The 14,049-nt window shown below is 37.6% G+C and overlaps 1 protein-coding gene across 7 annotated transcripts; it reads right to left on the bottom strand.

Annotated features, from left to right (window-relative positions):
• Positions 1-1,579: 1,579 nt before the first annotated feature.
• On the bottom strand, positions 1,580-11,807 carry LOC133872960 (OVARIAN TUMOR DOMAIN-containing deubiquitinating enzyme 4-like). Of its 7 annotated transcripts, none has more exons than XM_062310652.1 (7): positions 11,604-11,807; positions 11,434-11,485; positions 3,483-4,082; positions 3,214-3,335; positions 3,028-3,068; positions 2,635-2,733; positions 1,580-2,177 (listed from the first exon to the last, which is right to left on the bottom strand). In XM_062310652.1, the coding sequence occupies exons 3-7, from the start codon at positions 4,069-4,071 to the stop codon at positions 2,003-2,005; spliced, it is 1,026 nt and encodes a 341-aa protein (XP_062166636.1). In that variant the 5' UTR covers positions 4,072-4,082; positions 11,434-11,485; positions 11,604-11,807; the 3' UTR covers positions 1,580-2,002. The 7 variants fall into 7 exon arrangements, with proteins under 7 accessions (XP_062166636.1, XP_062166639.1, XP_062166637.1 ...); XM_062310655.1 differs by having other exon boundaries at positions 11,401-11,443; XM_062310653.1 differs by having other exon boundaries at positions 11,632-11,807.
• Positions 11,808-14,049: the final 2,242 nt, after the last annotated feature.

Genomic DNA, 14,049 nt, shown 5'->3' with positions numbered 1-14,049 from the left:
TAATTATTGAACCAATTCTATTTTCCGTCCTCTGCTCGGCTGAAATTAAACGGTATAAAGAAGAAGAAGAAGAAGAAGAAGAAGAAAGGAAACGACAAGGAAAGGAAATGCGAATGTTGAAGAGCCACGACGACCACCTGAGCAGTGAGTAGTCGAGTGCCCTTCTCTGACAAAAAGATACCCAGGCTTCACAAGCCTGGCAGTGGCTCATTTACACTTTAAGGACGGCTTCGGGCCCGCCTTAAAGTTGCTCCGATCACTGGGAAAGGTTAACCAGTCATTTCAAATACAAAGTCAGACCTATCCTTTCACTCACACCAATCTCGTGTGGGTCTTCATTTTTCCTTATGTCGTCAACTTCGGAAATTACATAAACCACCTCGCTGAAGTTGCCAACGTCTCATCTAGTAAATGAGGGTTAGTTTGGATGGGCAACTTTTTTTAAAAAATATTTAAAATTATAAATATCGAGAAAATTTATTTTTTAAAAGTTATATTTGATGGTTTAAAAAAATTTAAATAAAATCTGAGTAAAATTTGAATTCTATAAAACAAAATTTAAAAAAATTTAAAAAATAATTGTCATCCAAACATGCCTTAAATATATCATTAAAAGTATACACATCCCATTTGCAAAGTTCCATTAAAGTATTTTTATTTTTTACCGAGCTTTCTAAATATTTTTTAAATTCTAGTTTAGAAAAAAGAAGTATTTTTACTATTTTAATTAGCCACTTCTCAAACACAACATAATGAAAACTCTTTAAATATTTTTTGACTTTAACTAACTATATATACTATTGTTAATTTTAGAACAACCACTTCATATGTGAGGAGAGAGAGTGAGAAGATAAATATAAAAAATAAATAAAAAAATTTGAGTAGAGAATTAATTTTTTTCTCTCTATATTTTGCTTGGCATCTGACAAGCTCTAAAATGGAGAGGGAAATAAAGAGTTTGATGTACGAGGCTTTTTGCAAATTTTTTCTAATTTTTGGCTAAAATTGGGTTTTAGAGAGCTTGTTGAAGATGTCTCCAAATTATCAAAAATTTACCATGCATCTATTTTGTCTTATAAAAACAAAAAACAAAAAAAAAAATGTCGCTAAAAATTCGAAAAAAAGAAAGAAAGAAATATAAATACCCTTATAAATTTGAAAAAAAAAAAAAAAAAAAAAGAAAAAAAAATAAGAGAAGAAGAAAGAAATGTATTTTTGTCAATTTTTTTTTTTTTTTTTTATATACAAAATGGGCACATTGCAAATTTGTTGTAGTGAAAGTTTGTGCTTTAAAAAAATAAATAGCTAAAATAGAAAATGTGTTTTTTTAAATTATTTTGACTAGTAAATTTGCTGAGGCTATTATGAATATTCTAATGGCACAAAGCAGATGAAGATTGCACAGGAAAGGAAACTGTTATTAGAACCAAGGATTTTGCTACGAGTCTTGAGATTGGGATCGTGTTTGAGGACATTGAACCAATAAAGAAGCTAGATCACGCTTCTTTTGGTTACCTATGATGATAATTTTCTAGGGACTATTCGAAGTTTCCTGGGCCTCTTAAAACAAACGTGAGTCTGATGAATAATTGCTTATTTTATTCATTAAACTTGCTGGGCTTTATAGCCTTACACTTACGTAGAGATAAAGATCATCCCATCTCAAAACAAGATAGGATTAACCTTCTCAAATTCAAATTCAAATTCAAATTCAAATAACAATAACAAATAACAATAAGATAGAATAGACTAGACTTCTGCAACAACTCTACCTAATAATAATAAGCACTTAACTCCTCCTGCTAATGCGGGACCGTATCAGATTTATTCCTGGCGGCTGGCGCCCATGAAAAAGAAAGAATTTTTCTCGGCTTGCCACGAATGTTTTGTAAACTCAATGACTACAATATGTATAAAGTAAAAAGAAGGATACAGATGTAGTACACTTTTGGCCGGACATAATTCAAACAACATCCACTCCTCTGCATGTCAAGTATAAAAATTAAAGTCTTGATCTACCACCCTTCTTTCCGGGAATCTGCAGTGCATCATAATGACCAAAACCATGGTAGAGAACCCTGATTGGATTTTCCTTGCCATATTCTTCTTGGCCATACTCGGCAATGGATATCAAGCCACCGGCGTCTTCATCGAGCATGTAGACTGTAATTGGCATCCTGTAGTTAAGCTCCATAAGTTAAAGACTCATGATAACATTTTTGGTTATCTAAGAGAGATAAAGCCAATGCAATAAGCACATCATGGGCAGGTTTTTTCCCCTAGGTATACTCTATATGACTACTGTACAAGTAGGATAGCGTGATAGTGAAAATCACCCTTCCCTCTTCTTCTTTTTTAACAAGTACTGATCCAATAACTGATTTTCACTGCCATATCATTAAGTTGTATAGCAATCGTATAATTGTTTACTAAATAAAATTACTCTTATAAAGAGTGCACTCGTCTGTATAATGATACCTCTGGGAGTAAAGCACCCCTATAGCAGATAACTCTCAATCCCCCGCAATCCAACAACACTATTATTACCACACAACAGTCTACTAAATAGCGTTACTCTTAAAGCAGATAAGAGAGAGAGAGAGAGAGAGAGAGAGAGAGAGAGAGAGAGATTACTTGAGAACATGTGAAGCCATGAACAGTTCAGGCTCACCTCCCCATACATGGGGCTTCCTTATTTGTGAAACATATCTGTCAAAATCTCCTTCGACAAACCTGTTGACATCGTGAAGCCATCAAATATAAGTCGCATCAGCAAAAATTACAAGGTATACCTTCCACATACCAAGTTAACTAAAGTTGTTAAACGTTAACACATCAAGCTCTATGAGGTTTCATTCATGGCAACGTGGCTTATAGATTAGTTAGGTGAAACTTCTTTTCTGTTTTAATTAGTTAACAAGAGTTCTGGTAAAATACAAAACAAATATCATCAATGAGCAAAACAGGCTAACACAAGTAGCATACAAAGTTCTCAGAATGAGGGAAGTATACAACTCTAAAGGCTACCATTCTGACTCTGTCCTCCTTTTGATAAACTCATCTGCAACCTGAAGTAAAAAGACCAGCATATATAAGGGTTCCATTAAACTAATAATCTCGCAAACTATGCTTTTTAAGCTTAAAATAGTAAAAATAAAGGAAAAGAAAAATTCAAACCTATTGTCATCATAGTGGAGGAGCATAAAAACATACCATAGCCCGTAAGTCATCTGCTAATTCTCTCTGAAGGCTCTCACTTGGAGCTGGCTTCCCAGATCGTAAACAAGCCCCATGAGCAACAGAACGGAACATACATCTCCCATCTCCAGGTATCCCTGGAGAGAATTGAGCAGTTATCTACACTGACACATCCAATTGAAGTAAAAGAATATACACAAGCAGTTTCAAATGCAGAGTTTGATGCACCAGAAACTATAATATTGGCAAAACGAATATAAGCCAGGCAAAAAATTGATGCTCACCGATAACGGAGTAGTCAGTGTAGACTTTCTTCCCATGTGAGAATTTAACATGTGACAAATCACAATCATCTTCCTTATCTCCCTTTTCCCGAGCTGCTTCAGCGTGTGCTGGTTCATAACTCGAATAACAGACCAGCAACCCAAAAATTAAGCCAGCCGAAGCACATCCTTGTGGCCAAGATACTAGTCCCACGTTACACTTGATTCTAGGAAGCATTCCTTGTTTTGGGACCAAAAGCCTCATATTTAAATTTTGGCATGCCAATGAAATTTCAAGGTGTTTCCTCTGAGGTCCTTTAGTACTACCAACACATTTAACTTGCACGCTTCCCCTTTGATAAGAGAAGCAAGATCGAAAACAGCTCCCTTGAAATGTTTGGCCAATAAAGGATGCAGAAGATACTGTCCTAGAGACAGGCGAGCTACCACAATTTGTTTTTGAATGCTCAGGGTACAAATAGAAAGAAGATGAACCCGATGGTCTGCGGGACACTGCAGCACAGATTTTACTACCCATCTCTGATTGCACACGGTCACTCAGGTAGACAACATTTTTAGCAGGCGTACTGATGGGAGACCATGTAATCATATCGGCACCACCTGAGGCACGAGTGGAATGCATTATTGGCCAGCTAATTGCAAGCAAACTTCTTAAATTATTCCAATATCACTGATTTGTTAATCAAAATGAACACATCTATGTAAAGAACAACTTCCCATTGAAGGTTTTCTATACGCATGTACGTATGTATATCTGTGTGTGTGTAGGGAGAGAGAGAGTGAGAACAGGACTAGTTACAAGGACACTCCTAAAAATGAACATCTATCTAGGAGCTACGTTTCCTCAATATATATACATATACACATTCACACACGTGTGTCTGGGTGGGGGAGAGAGAGAGAGAGAGAGAGAGAGAGGGAGAGGGAGAATCAATAAATATATACTCCTTCCCGGGAGCATTCCTTGTAGATTGCATTGCATAGCATCAACCAATTATTCATTTATCTTTGCAAAAGATTCTCATTTATGATTAGGCCAGAATTTTAGATTTAAGGCTCCTTCTGAATGGATTTGTTTGGGGGTTTGGTTCATGACTCAAATTGATGCCCTCAAGTCATGGTTATTTTTAGGTTTCATGGAAACCTGAACATTCAAGCCAGAGAGTAATTTAATTTATAGTTCAGATTGGTTCATCCACAACTTGATGCCTTAAATTCATGGCTTGACTGAGGTTTGTTCACCCTTATAAAATCTAGAGACTAGAGTGTATGCTTTGTGTTGCCTTACCAAATACTGGTTAAGGCTCTTGTATATATAGAGAAAGTAGTTTCATAGAACTAGGAGATTATAATTGTGATAAGAGAAAAGACTTAAAGAGTTCTGATCTAAGTGTTACACTTGTATGGTAAATCTAAACTACGTTATCTAGTATTTGAACTTGAATGACTAATCTTATCATTAGACTTATCATGATCTTGAGAGCATGTAGATTTAGGTTTATCTCTATCTTGTGACCGTATGTCTAGCTGAGGGCTAGATATGTCTTTAACACGCCCCTGCAATCTCAACGGTAGAGGAAGAACATTGAGATTGGAACGAAGAAAGGCCAACCGTGCAAAGAAGAGTGGCTTAGTGAAGATATCTGCAAGTTGATCTTTGCTGGAGATGAACTGAATCCGAAGAATCTTTTTAGACACCGTATCCCAAACAAAATGGAAGTCTATTTCGACATGTTTGGTGCGGGCATGGAAAACCGGATTAGAGGTTAAGTATGTGGCACCAATGTTGTCACACCAAAGAGTTGGTGGATGTGTGAGACTCAAACCAAGATCGGAGCAGAGAGAGAGGATCCAGGAAAGTTTAGCTGCAGTATTGGCAAGAGATTTGTACTCGACCTCCGTGCTGGATCGTGCAACCGTGTGTTGTTTTCTACAGCTCCAAGAGATTAGATTTTTTCCAAGGAAGATACAATAGCTGCCCGTTGAGCAACGATCATCTTGCAAAATCCTGTTTTAATGTGTCCAAGAGATTACGGACTACAGAGGGGTTGGAGGATGTGATCAAGATATCGTCTACATAAATCAACACTAGGATAGTGTATGTAGCCGATTTGCAGATGAATAGAGAAGTGTCCGATTGTGATCCGAGTGTCAGTAGCTTGCCACGTCCGGAAAACCAAGCCCTTGGTGCTTGTTTAAGACCATATAATGCCTTTTGGAGTTTACAAATGTGTGTGGGAAACTGAGGGTGAGCAAAGCCAGGGGGCTGAGACGTGTAGACCACCTCTGAAATGTCGCCATGCAGAAACGCATTTTGTATGTCGATCTAACGTATAGGCCATCCATTAGAAAGAGCAATAGAGAGAACAATGCGTACCGTAGTAGGTTTGATCACTAGACTATAGGTTTCACCATAGTTGATTCTAGGTTGTTGATGAAATCCCTTAGCGACAAGCCGTGCTTTGTACCAATCAATTGTTCCATCAGGTTTTCTTTTCAGCCGAAAGACCCATTTGCAGCCTATGATGTTTGTGGCCGAGTCAGGTGGAACAAGTGTCCAAGTGCGGTTCTGCAGAAGTGCATCGAACTCAATGTTCATGGCAGCTCTCTAGTTTTTATCCTTCACAGCCGATGAGTGACAAGTGGGCTCAGTTGCAAATGAGGAGGACTCAGCAAGAAGGGCTCTCGGAATTGGATACCGAACTCTGCCATCTGTAAATTCTCGAGTTTTAGAGATGTTTTTTGCACAAGTGACCATAGGATGAATTGATCCCAGCAGGTCTAAAGGTGGAGAAGGAGCTGCAGACATATCAGGAAGAGAGGAGGACTCAACAAAGGTGACAGATACCGAAGTGGGAGACTGCAAGGGAGCTGATAGTAGAGAGGAAGAGGAAGTGGGAGAGGAAGACTTAGTGATTGGTGGAACCAATGGAGGGGAAAGAAAATGCAAGGAGAATGGCTGCCTGGAAATTGGAGAAGGAGATTCTTTTGGTGGGGAGTGAGAGGGATATGGAAATTGAAATTCAGTAAAAAATCTCGGGAAATATATAGGCGATTTGTGGGTAAATGAAGGCATTTGTAGCCTTTGTGGAGAGTGCTGTAACCTAAGAATAAACATGGGACCGAACGTGGTTGGAGTTTGTTGGTATTATAGGGACGGAGATTAGGCCAACAAAGGCATCCAAATGTACGTAAGAAGTTATAATCTAGACTGCATTTGAATAGGGCTTTAAAGAGGGATTGATTTTTAAGAATTGTGGATGGCATGCGATTGATGAGGTAGCATGCAGTGGTGAAAGCATCATCCCAAAACGTTAATGGTAAATGTGCATGAGAGAGTAGTGCTAGACCGGTTTCGACAATGTGTCGATGTTTCCGTTTGATTGCACCATTCTGTTGGTGAGTGTGAGGGCAGGATATACAATGTAGAATACTAAGCTGCTGGAGGAGTTGGTTGACAGGGCGATATTCACCACCCCAGTCGAATTGAATTGCTTTTATGTTGGTGTTAAAGAAACGTTCCACATATGACTTGAATTTTAAGAAAACTGAACTAACATCACTTTTTAACGAAACAGGATAAAGCCAAGTGTATTTGCTATAAGCATCAAGAAAAGACACATAGTATTTGGCACCAGACCTAGAGCTAACAGGGGCTAGTCCCCACACATCAGTGTAGATTAGAGCAACAGGACATGTGGCAATTCCGGAAGAAGAAGCTAAAGGGAGTTGCTTGCTCTTGGCACCAAGACATGCAGTGCAGATAGGAGAGTCTTTGGGAGCAGCAACTGGAAGCTTAAAGCGAGATAGGACACAACGAACGATCTTTAAGGTTGGATGGCCCAGCCGTGAGTGCCATTGAAAAGTAGAGGCGCGCTCACCCACCGTGGCATAGTGAGGAGGCTTATTTGCAGAAGGGAAAAACTGATAAAGCCTGTGTTTATTCAGCCCGTGGAGGAGGAGTTTCCCCGTGCGACGATCCTTTAAGAGAAAATAGGAAGGATGAAATTCAAAAAAGGCATTAGTGTCTTTAGTGAACTTGTGAACAGAGATGAGATTCTTAGAAATGTGAGGAACATGTAGAATATCAAAGAGATCAATTTGAGAATGGGGAGTGAACAGACGAGTGGTACCAATATGATTGATTGAGAGCCCCTTACCATCACCTATGCGGATTTGATCCGTGCCCATATAGTCTTCGGCCTTGATGTTCAGGTTGGCCAAATCAGATGTCAGATGGTGAGTGGCTCTCCCGAATCGGAGTACCAGTTCTAATCGGAGCTGCTGCTGGATGGGGCAAAGAGATAAGCTTGTGCCTAAGGGGTCTGTTCACGAGAGTAAGCTTAATTGAATCGGTTGTAGCAATCCAAAGCAACATGACCATAGCGGTTGCAAACCTGACACAACGGTTGGTTGGAGTGGAAGTTGCTGGAGGAGAAACCATGCCCAGAGGAGCCTCGGCCCTTGCCATGAAAGGGCCGGGATGCTCCAGATGAGAAGCTGCGGCCAGAGGAGCGATGTCCACGAGCACCACGCATGCCACGGGATGAGTGCTGAGATGAGTTACCTCGGGTGGCAAAGTTAGCACTAGCAACAGAGAGATCAAGAGAGGCTTGATGTTGTTCTAAGCGCATCTCATGGGAAAGTAGATGGCTATAGATCTCATCCACAGAGAGAGGGTAGGCTCTGGTTGTAACAGAGGTGACAAAGGGCTCAAAGTCAAATCCTAGGCCCGCCAGGAGGAAGGACACCTTCTACAAACCATTGAGAGGTTGGCCAACGACGGCTAGTGCATCACACAACGTCTGGAATGTGTGGTAATAATCGGCAATGGATGAGGAGCCTTTCTTGACGGTCGCCAACTGATAGTGCACCTGCATGGTGCATGCCTTCGTCTGAGACGTGAAAAGAGTCTCCAAGGTGGTCCACGCATCACAAGATGTGGCACATTGGGTGACATGAGTCGGCATCTTTTCGGAAAGAGCTAAATTAATAGTGCCAAGCAGTAGTTGATCTTGCATGCTCTAGTGGAGGAAAGCCGGATTGGGAGATGTAGTTGAGACGCCATCTTTGGTGGACGTCACAGTGGGAGACGGGCATGGTGTGGAACCATCAATGCTGCCGCCTTTGAGGTGCGGAACAATTTAAGGCAGCCAGACTGGATAGTTGGTGCTGGTGAGTTTGGTAGGGTTGAAGTTGGTGAAGGTTACCAACGGAGGAGTTTGATAGTAGGTTGAGATGATAATAGGGGTTGGGTTGGATTTGGGCGGGGTTTGGGGTGATGGGGTTGAGGTAGACATGATCGAAAAAGGGAGAGATGGAAAAAAAAAAAGAAAAAAAAAAAAAAAAAAAAAAAAAAGAAAAGAAAGAAAGAAAGAAAGAAAGACGCGAGTCACTGTTGTGGCTCTGATACCATATAAAATTTAGAGACTAATGTGTATGCTTTGTGCTGCCTTACTAAATACTGGTTAAGGCTCTTGTATATATAGAGAAAGTAGTTACATAGAACTAGGAGATTACAATTGTGATGAGAGAAAAGACTTAGAGTTTTGATCTAAAAGTGTTACACTTGTATAGTAAATCTAAACTACGTTATCTAGTATTTGAACTTGAATGACTAATCTTATCATTAGACTTATCATGATCTTGAGAACATGTAGATTTAGGTTTATTTCTATCTTGTGACCGTATATCTAGCTGAGGGCTAGATATGTCTTTAACAACCCTAGACAACAAGACTAAAATCCCCCAAACTAAGAACCAGGCAACAAGCCTAGAAGTAGCCTATAAGATCATATTGTATCAATACTAACCTTTAAGCCATTTCATTTTAGTTGAGATCCTCCCACCACCCAATTCTTATCATATGGATATACCTCAAAAGGAACATACAAACATGGAACATAAGATGCATTAACGTGCATACACCAAAAAAGATATTAATGCCTTCTTTTTCAGCTTCATACACAGGTCTGTAATCTTAAACCGTAAATTTTAACATCATTACCAATTAGCTTCAAAACTACCTAAACAAAACACACACACACACACACACATATATATATATATACTTTTGTTTTTTTGATAAGTAACTACCTAAACCAAACATGATGCTCTTTTTCCCTATTTATCCCAAGAGAATCTAGACTTGTATCATACTTATGTGTCCTATCAGGTCCAAACTAACATATGAGAAGACTTAATTATTTGGAACACCTGAGTGTACCTCACCAAGCACTTATTTTGATTTTAACACCATTACCAACTAGCTTTGAATCTACCTAAGCTAAACACGATGGTCGTTTCGCCTATTTATCCCAAGAGAATCGACAATTGCCTCATACTTATGAGTCCTATCCGGTTCAAAACTAACAAATGAGAAGACTTCAATATACACATCCCTATGGGAATTACTTGAAGCAGTTGAGCATACTTGCCAAGCAATTATTTTCCATTTTGATTATAAACTGCCCTAAAATTATTAAATAACATTTTGTGCTATCTTTAATAAATACAAGTTTTTATTATTAGAGGTAGAAAAAAGGAAAACCTCTAGGTTATACACAAGATGAACCTACCAAATGAAAGAAGAAGGAAAGAGAAACAACTAACTACTGAGGTTGAAATATAGCAAAGAAAAAGACGAAACAAAATTGACGTGAAGCACATTCATGAAACTGAAAAACGTGAAGGCACCAACTTGAACTAGTCATTGAAATCTCCACTCCCTGAAAAGCTCCTGCTTTTATGCTCATCCCAGTTACACCACATCAAGCACAACGGTACTGCCTTACAACCTATACCACCATTTCTTTTCCTTCTCCCTGCAACCCCCATCCAAACTGTCCAGGAAATGCGGTTTAGGCATTACCCATGCCGCCCCAAACAAGGACAACACTAGGCTTCAAGAAACACGAGCAACCACAACATGAGTAATAAATACTCCCCATTTTCATAGGACATAAAGCACCAAATTAGTAACGCCACCTTCTAATCAAACTATCTGAAGGTTAAGATACAGCCTCAAAAGTAAACCTATTTAAAGAAGCCACCTTGGCACCTTGAGAAACCCCGGCTCTCCCAAAACACTCTTCCGCATCAACGGCACAAGAACAACAGCTTTTAAGATTGGAACACAGACTATTCAAATACCACTTAAATTATGTCAACTGAAAAATTCAATGCTTACCTGCAACATTTATAGCAAATACAAGTCGAAAAACTTGGAAAACCCCACAGGTCCACCCTTTAAAGAAATACAAGCTTGCCCAGGTTTTGATGATAAGCATAGTAATTAACTAATTTATAGGATTCGCAACATTACCAGCCAAAGCCTTGTGGGATTTCACAAACTAATCCTAAATGGAAACCCTATGACCCTATTATCATTAATTCTATCCATGATCAGGAATAACAAGAATGAGTTGAACCATCATATCAAGAAGTCGCTATGGCAAAGCTAATTCAGAAAGAAATCCTTGTTTACTCAGTCTGGCTGTGAAGAGAGCCCTTAAATATAAAACTGGCTTTGGAAAAAGCTGCAAAGTATTAAAATAGTAAATTACCAGGATCGTGGGTTCAAGATCTCTGAGTGCATGAGTTAATTGCCAGTCAAAAGAAAAATTTGCGAATCATTGTTCAATTTGAGAGTACAAAAATCAAATTGATACTAGTTAAGCATTATCCCTTACCAACCACAATACCCAGGGAAAATATAAAATAAAGAGGCATTTTTTCTTCTTTTTTTTCCTGTGTCAATGACTCGATGAGAAAAGTTAGAACCCAAAAAAAAAAAAAAAAAAAAATCAAAATTGCAATTCAATCTTTACATTGTCCACTACCAAATGCTTCAAATTAAAATAAGCATGAATAAACTATAACAAGTATATAAAATGTTAAACATAGATAGAAGGTGTACATGTTGAAATGGGGAGGATAAAAGGAACCAAACCTGTTGAATTCTGAGAAGAATGAAGAAAGATAAAGGGTAAGTGATTTGTAATCTGTGTGGAAAACCCAGAAAGGGAAACACGTGAAACAGCGAATTACTGCGGAGAAAAGCTATACTTTGGAGGATTCTAAAAGAGCGAAGAAGGTTCTTGAAGCAAAGAATTAGAATACCTGCAAAAGCTTCCCATGTTGAACTTACCCCAAAAGAAAAAACCCACCAGAACTTAGACAGAACAGAAGAGAATCAAAGCAGAGAAGCAAAGAGTTTGAGATTGAGAAATAAGCCGCGTCTTTTTGATTCGTATTAGATTTGTATCGTTGAAGTTCCTCTAATCCTCTCAGCTCTCTTCTACGTCCTGTTCTTGCTCCAAGTGAAAAACGCCTTTTTACAAGATGGTAGCACGTGGATTTTTATTATTATTATTATTATTCTTTTCAAATTTAATAGGTTGTGAATTTCTCTTTTATTATTATTCTTTTATATATTTCAAATTTAACGTATATGATGAGTGATTGGTACACAACAGTTGCAGCACCACTCTAGAAATATGAGATGGGTCTCACGTGGGACTCATGTAGTGGAACCCATTACATGGGATTTATCTCATGTCTCTAAGACCTTGCACAACAATTACATAATTATTATGCAATGAGTAATGCTACATATCATCCATTTATCCTTCTTTTATCCTCTCAAAATTGATGTGGCTCTTAAAATTACCATTGGATCAAAATCCAATAATGATCTATCATAAATTCAATGATGATTTTAAGAGCCACATCAATTTTAGGAGGATAAAATGATGACAAAGGGATGATATGTAGCATATAGTCATTTTACTCCTCCCGGTGAACACCACCTCCAAGCATCATAGGTTAGTAGTCGCAACCACCAAATCGAAGAAATTTGGTGGCCGCAACCACCAAATTCAAAATATTTAGTAGCCACGACCACCAAATTTGAGATATTTGGTGGTTGGGATTAGAAGTGACAATTCATGTTCGTGTGTTGGGTTCGAGTTATATTAAAGAACGGGTGGAAAATTATATAAGTCAATTTTAATCCAATTCATTTAATTAAACATATCAAACTCATCAAACCTAATTTGCTAATTTTGTGTCGGGTTTACTAATAGTGTAAAAAATTGACAACTCTAGCTGCAACCACCTCCGAAAGTTTGATTAGAGTGGTCGGCCACCTACAAGAGAGACTTGGCAAAAAATATTTGTACTAATGTGGCAATGCTACGTCACACGAACATGTCAAAGAGTATAGGAGGTAGGAGTAAAATATGAGTGCCTCTAACATATATATATATATTATACAAAGATGAGGGAATGATCAATGGAAAAAAAAAAAAATTAAGAATGTTTTAAAGTTGGTATTTTTTTTAAAGAATGGTTGGGGCAAGCGACGGAGTTGCCATACAGTCCTAAAATAACTTGGAAAGAATGTTATAAATAAAACGAGAGATTTTCCAAGGTGCTAAGCTCCTTATTACAATGAGGCGCCAAGACAACAAAGAGAAAATTCCTTTCCAAAATATTTAAGAAGAGAGGTAATACAACGGGCATGTGTTGTTAATGTATTTTTAGGGATGTTTTTCATTTTTAATTTGAAATTGTTTTGATATAACATAAATGTAAAAATAATTTTGAGTGTTTTATGTTTTTTAAGTTATTTATTAATATTTTTAGGGATAAATAGGGAATTGATCCTGTGGTTAATTTTATATTTCAGATGTACTTTAGCTTCGACTAAAGACAGAGATGGTATATCTGTTCAAAATTCAATTCAAAAACTAATGGTAGTTTACATATCTACTCTAATGTGTTGACATGTTTCCTATATATTAAAAAAATTGAAAATAAAAGGCTTTAAATATTTATAAAATATTAAAAAACTGAAAATAATAAAACTTTTTTAAAAATAAAAGTACTAAAAACTTATAAAAAAAGAAAAAAGATGAGGGGTGGCTCAACCAGTCGGCCACCCCAAAGAGAAAATAAGGATAGAGGTGGTTCGGCCAACCCCAAGGGCCAAATCCCTTTAATTTTATTTTTATTTTTATTTTTTGCTCTTTGACCTTTGGGGGTGATTCGGCTACCCCCAAGGGCCAAATCCTCTTAACCTTTTTTTCTTTTTTTTTTTTTTTTCTTCGTTTTTAGGCCCCATCCTCAAACTTGCCTAATTAGCCACCTCTCATTTTTTTTTTCAATTTTTTTTAAAGCTTGTAATTTTTATTTTTTATTTTTTTAAGTTTTATAATTTGTTTTAATGGATGCCAAAGCCAATGTACCATTTGCAATACAAAATGAACCACTCAGAGCAAAAAATAAAAGACTTAAACCACAAGAGATTAAAATGTGTTTATCCCAAATTTTTATTTTAAAACAAAAGACAAAAGATGAAAATTTTAACAAACGAAGGCGTGCATATTTGTAATATTCAATTCTTCTAATTGATTAATTCGATCAATTCCGCATTAAAATTATTAAGAAAAATTAGTTACAACATTCTGTCTGACGTTTTGGATTATACATGCAAACGGTGCCGTCTTTTCATCAATTTAGAATTGTAATGTTCTAATCTACACTCTTGTTATTGAGCAATAAA

This window comes from Alnus glutinosa, chromosome 7, assembly GCF_958979055.1.
Source record: "Alnus glutinosa chromosome 7, dhAlnGlut1.1, whole genome shotgun sequence".
Lineage (NCBI taxonomy): Eukaryota > Viridiplantae > Streptophyta > Magnoliopsida > Fagales > Betulaceae > Alnus > Alnus glutinosa.
This window is presented reverse-complemented; position numbering and strand designations above follow the sequence as displayed.

Bases quoted from the DNA above. Each gene is read 5' to 3' on its own strand.
- LOC133872960 (XM_062310650.1), bottom strand. From the start codon at position 10,237: ATGAGCATAAAAGCAGGAGCTTTTCAGGGAGTGGAGATTTCAATGACT. The intron at 4,083-10,182 runs GTTGGTGCCTTC...CTCGTGCCTCAG, and splicing joins GATTTCAATGACTAGTTCAA to GTGGTGCCGATATGATTACA. The intron at 2,734-3,027 runs GTAGCCTTTAGA...CGATGTCAACAG, and splicing joins AGGAGGACAGAGTCAGAATG to GTTTGTCGAAGGAGATTTTG.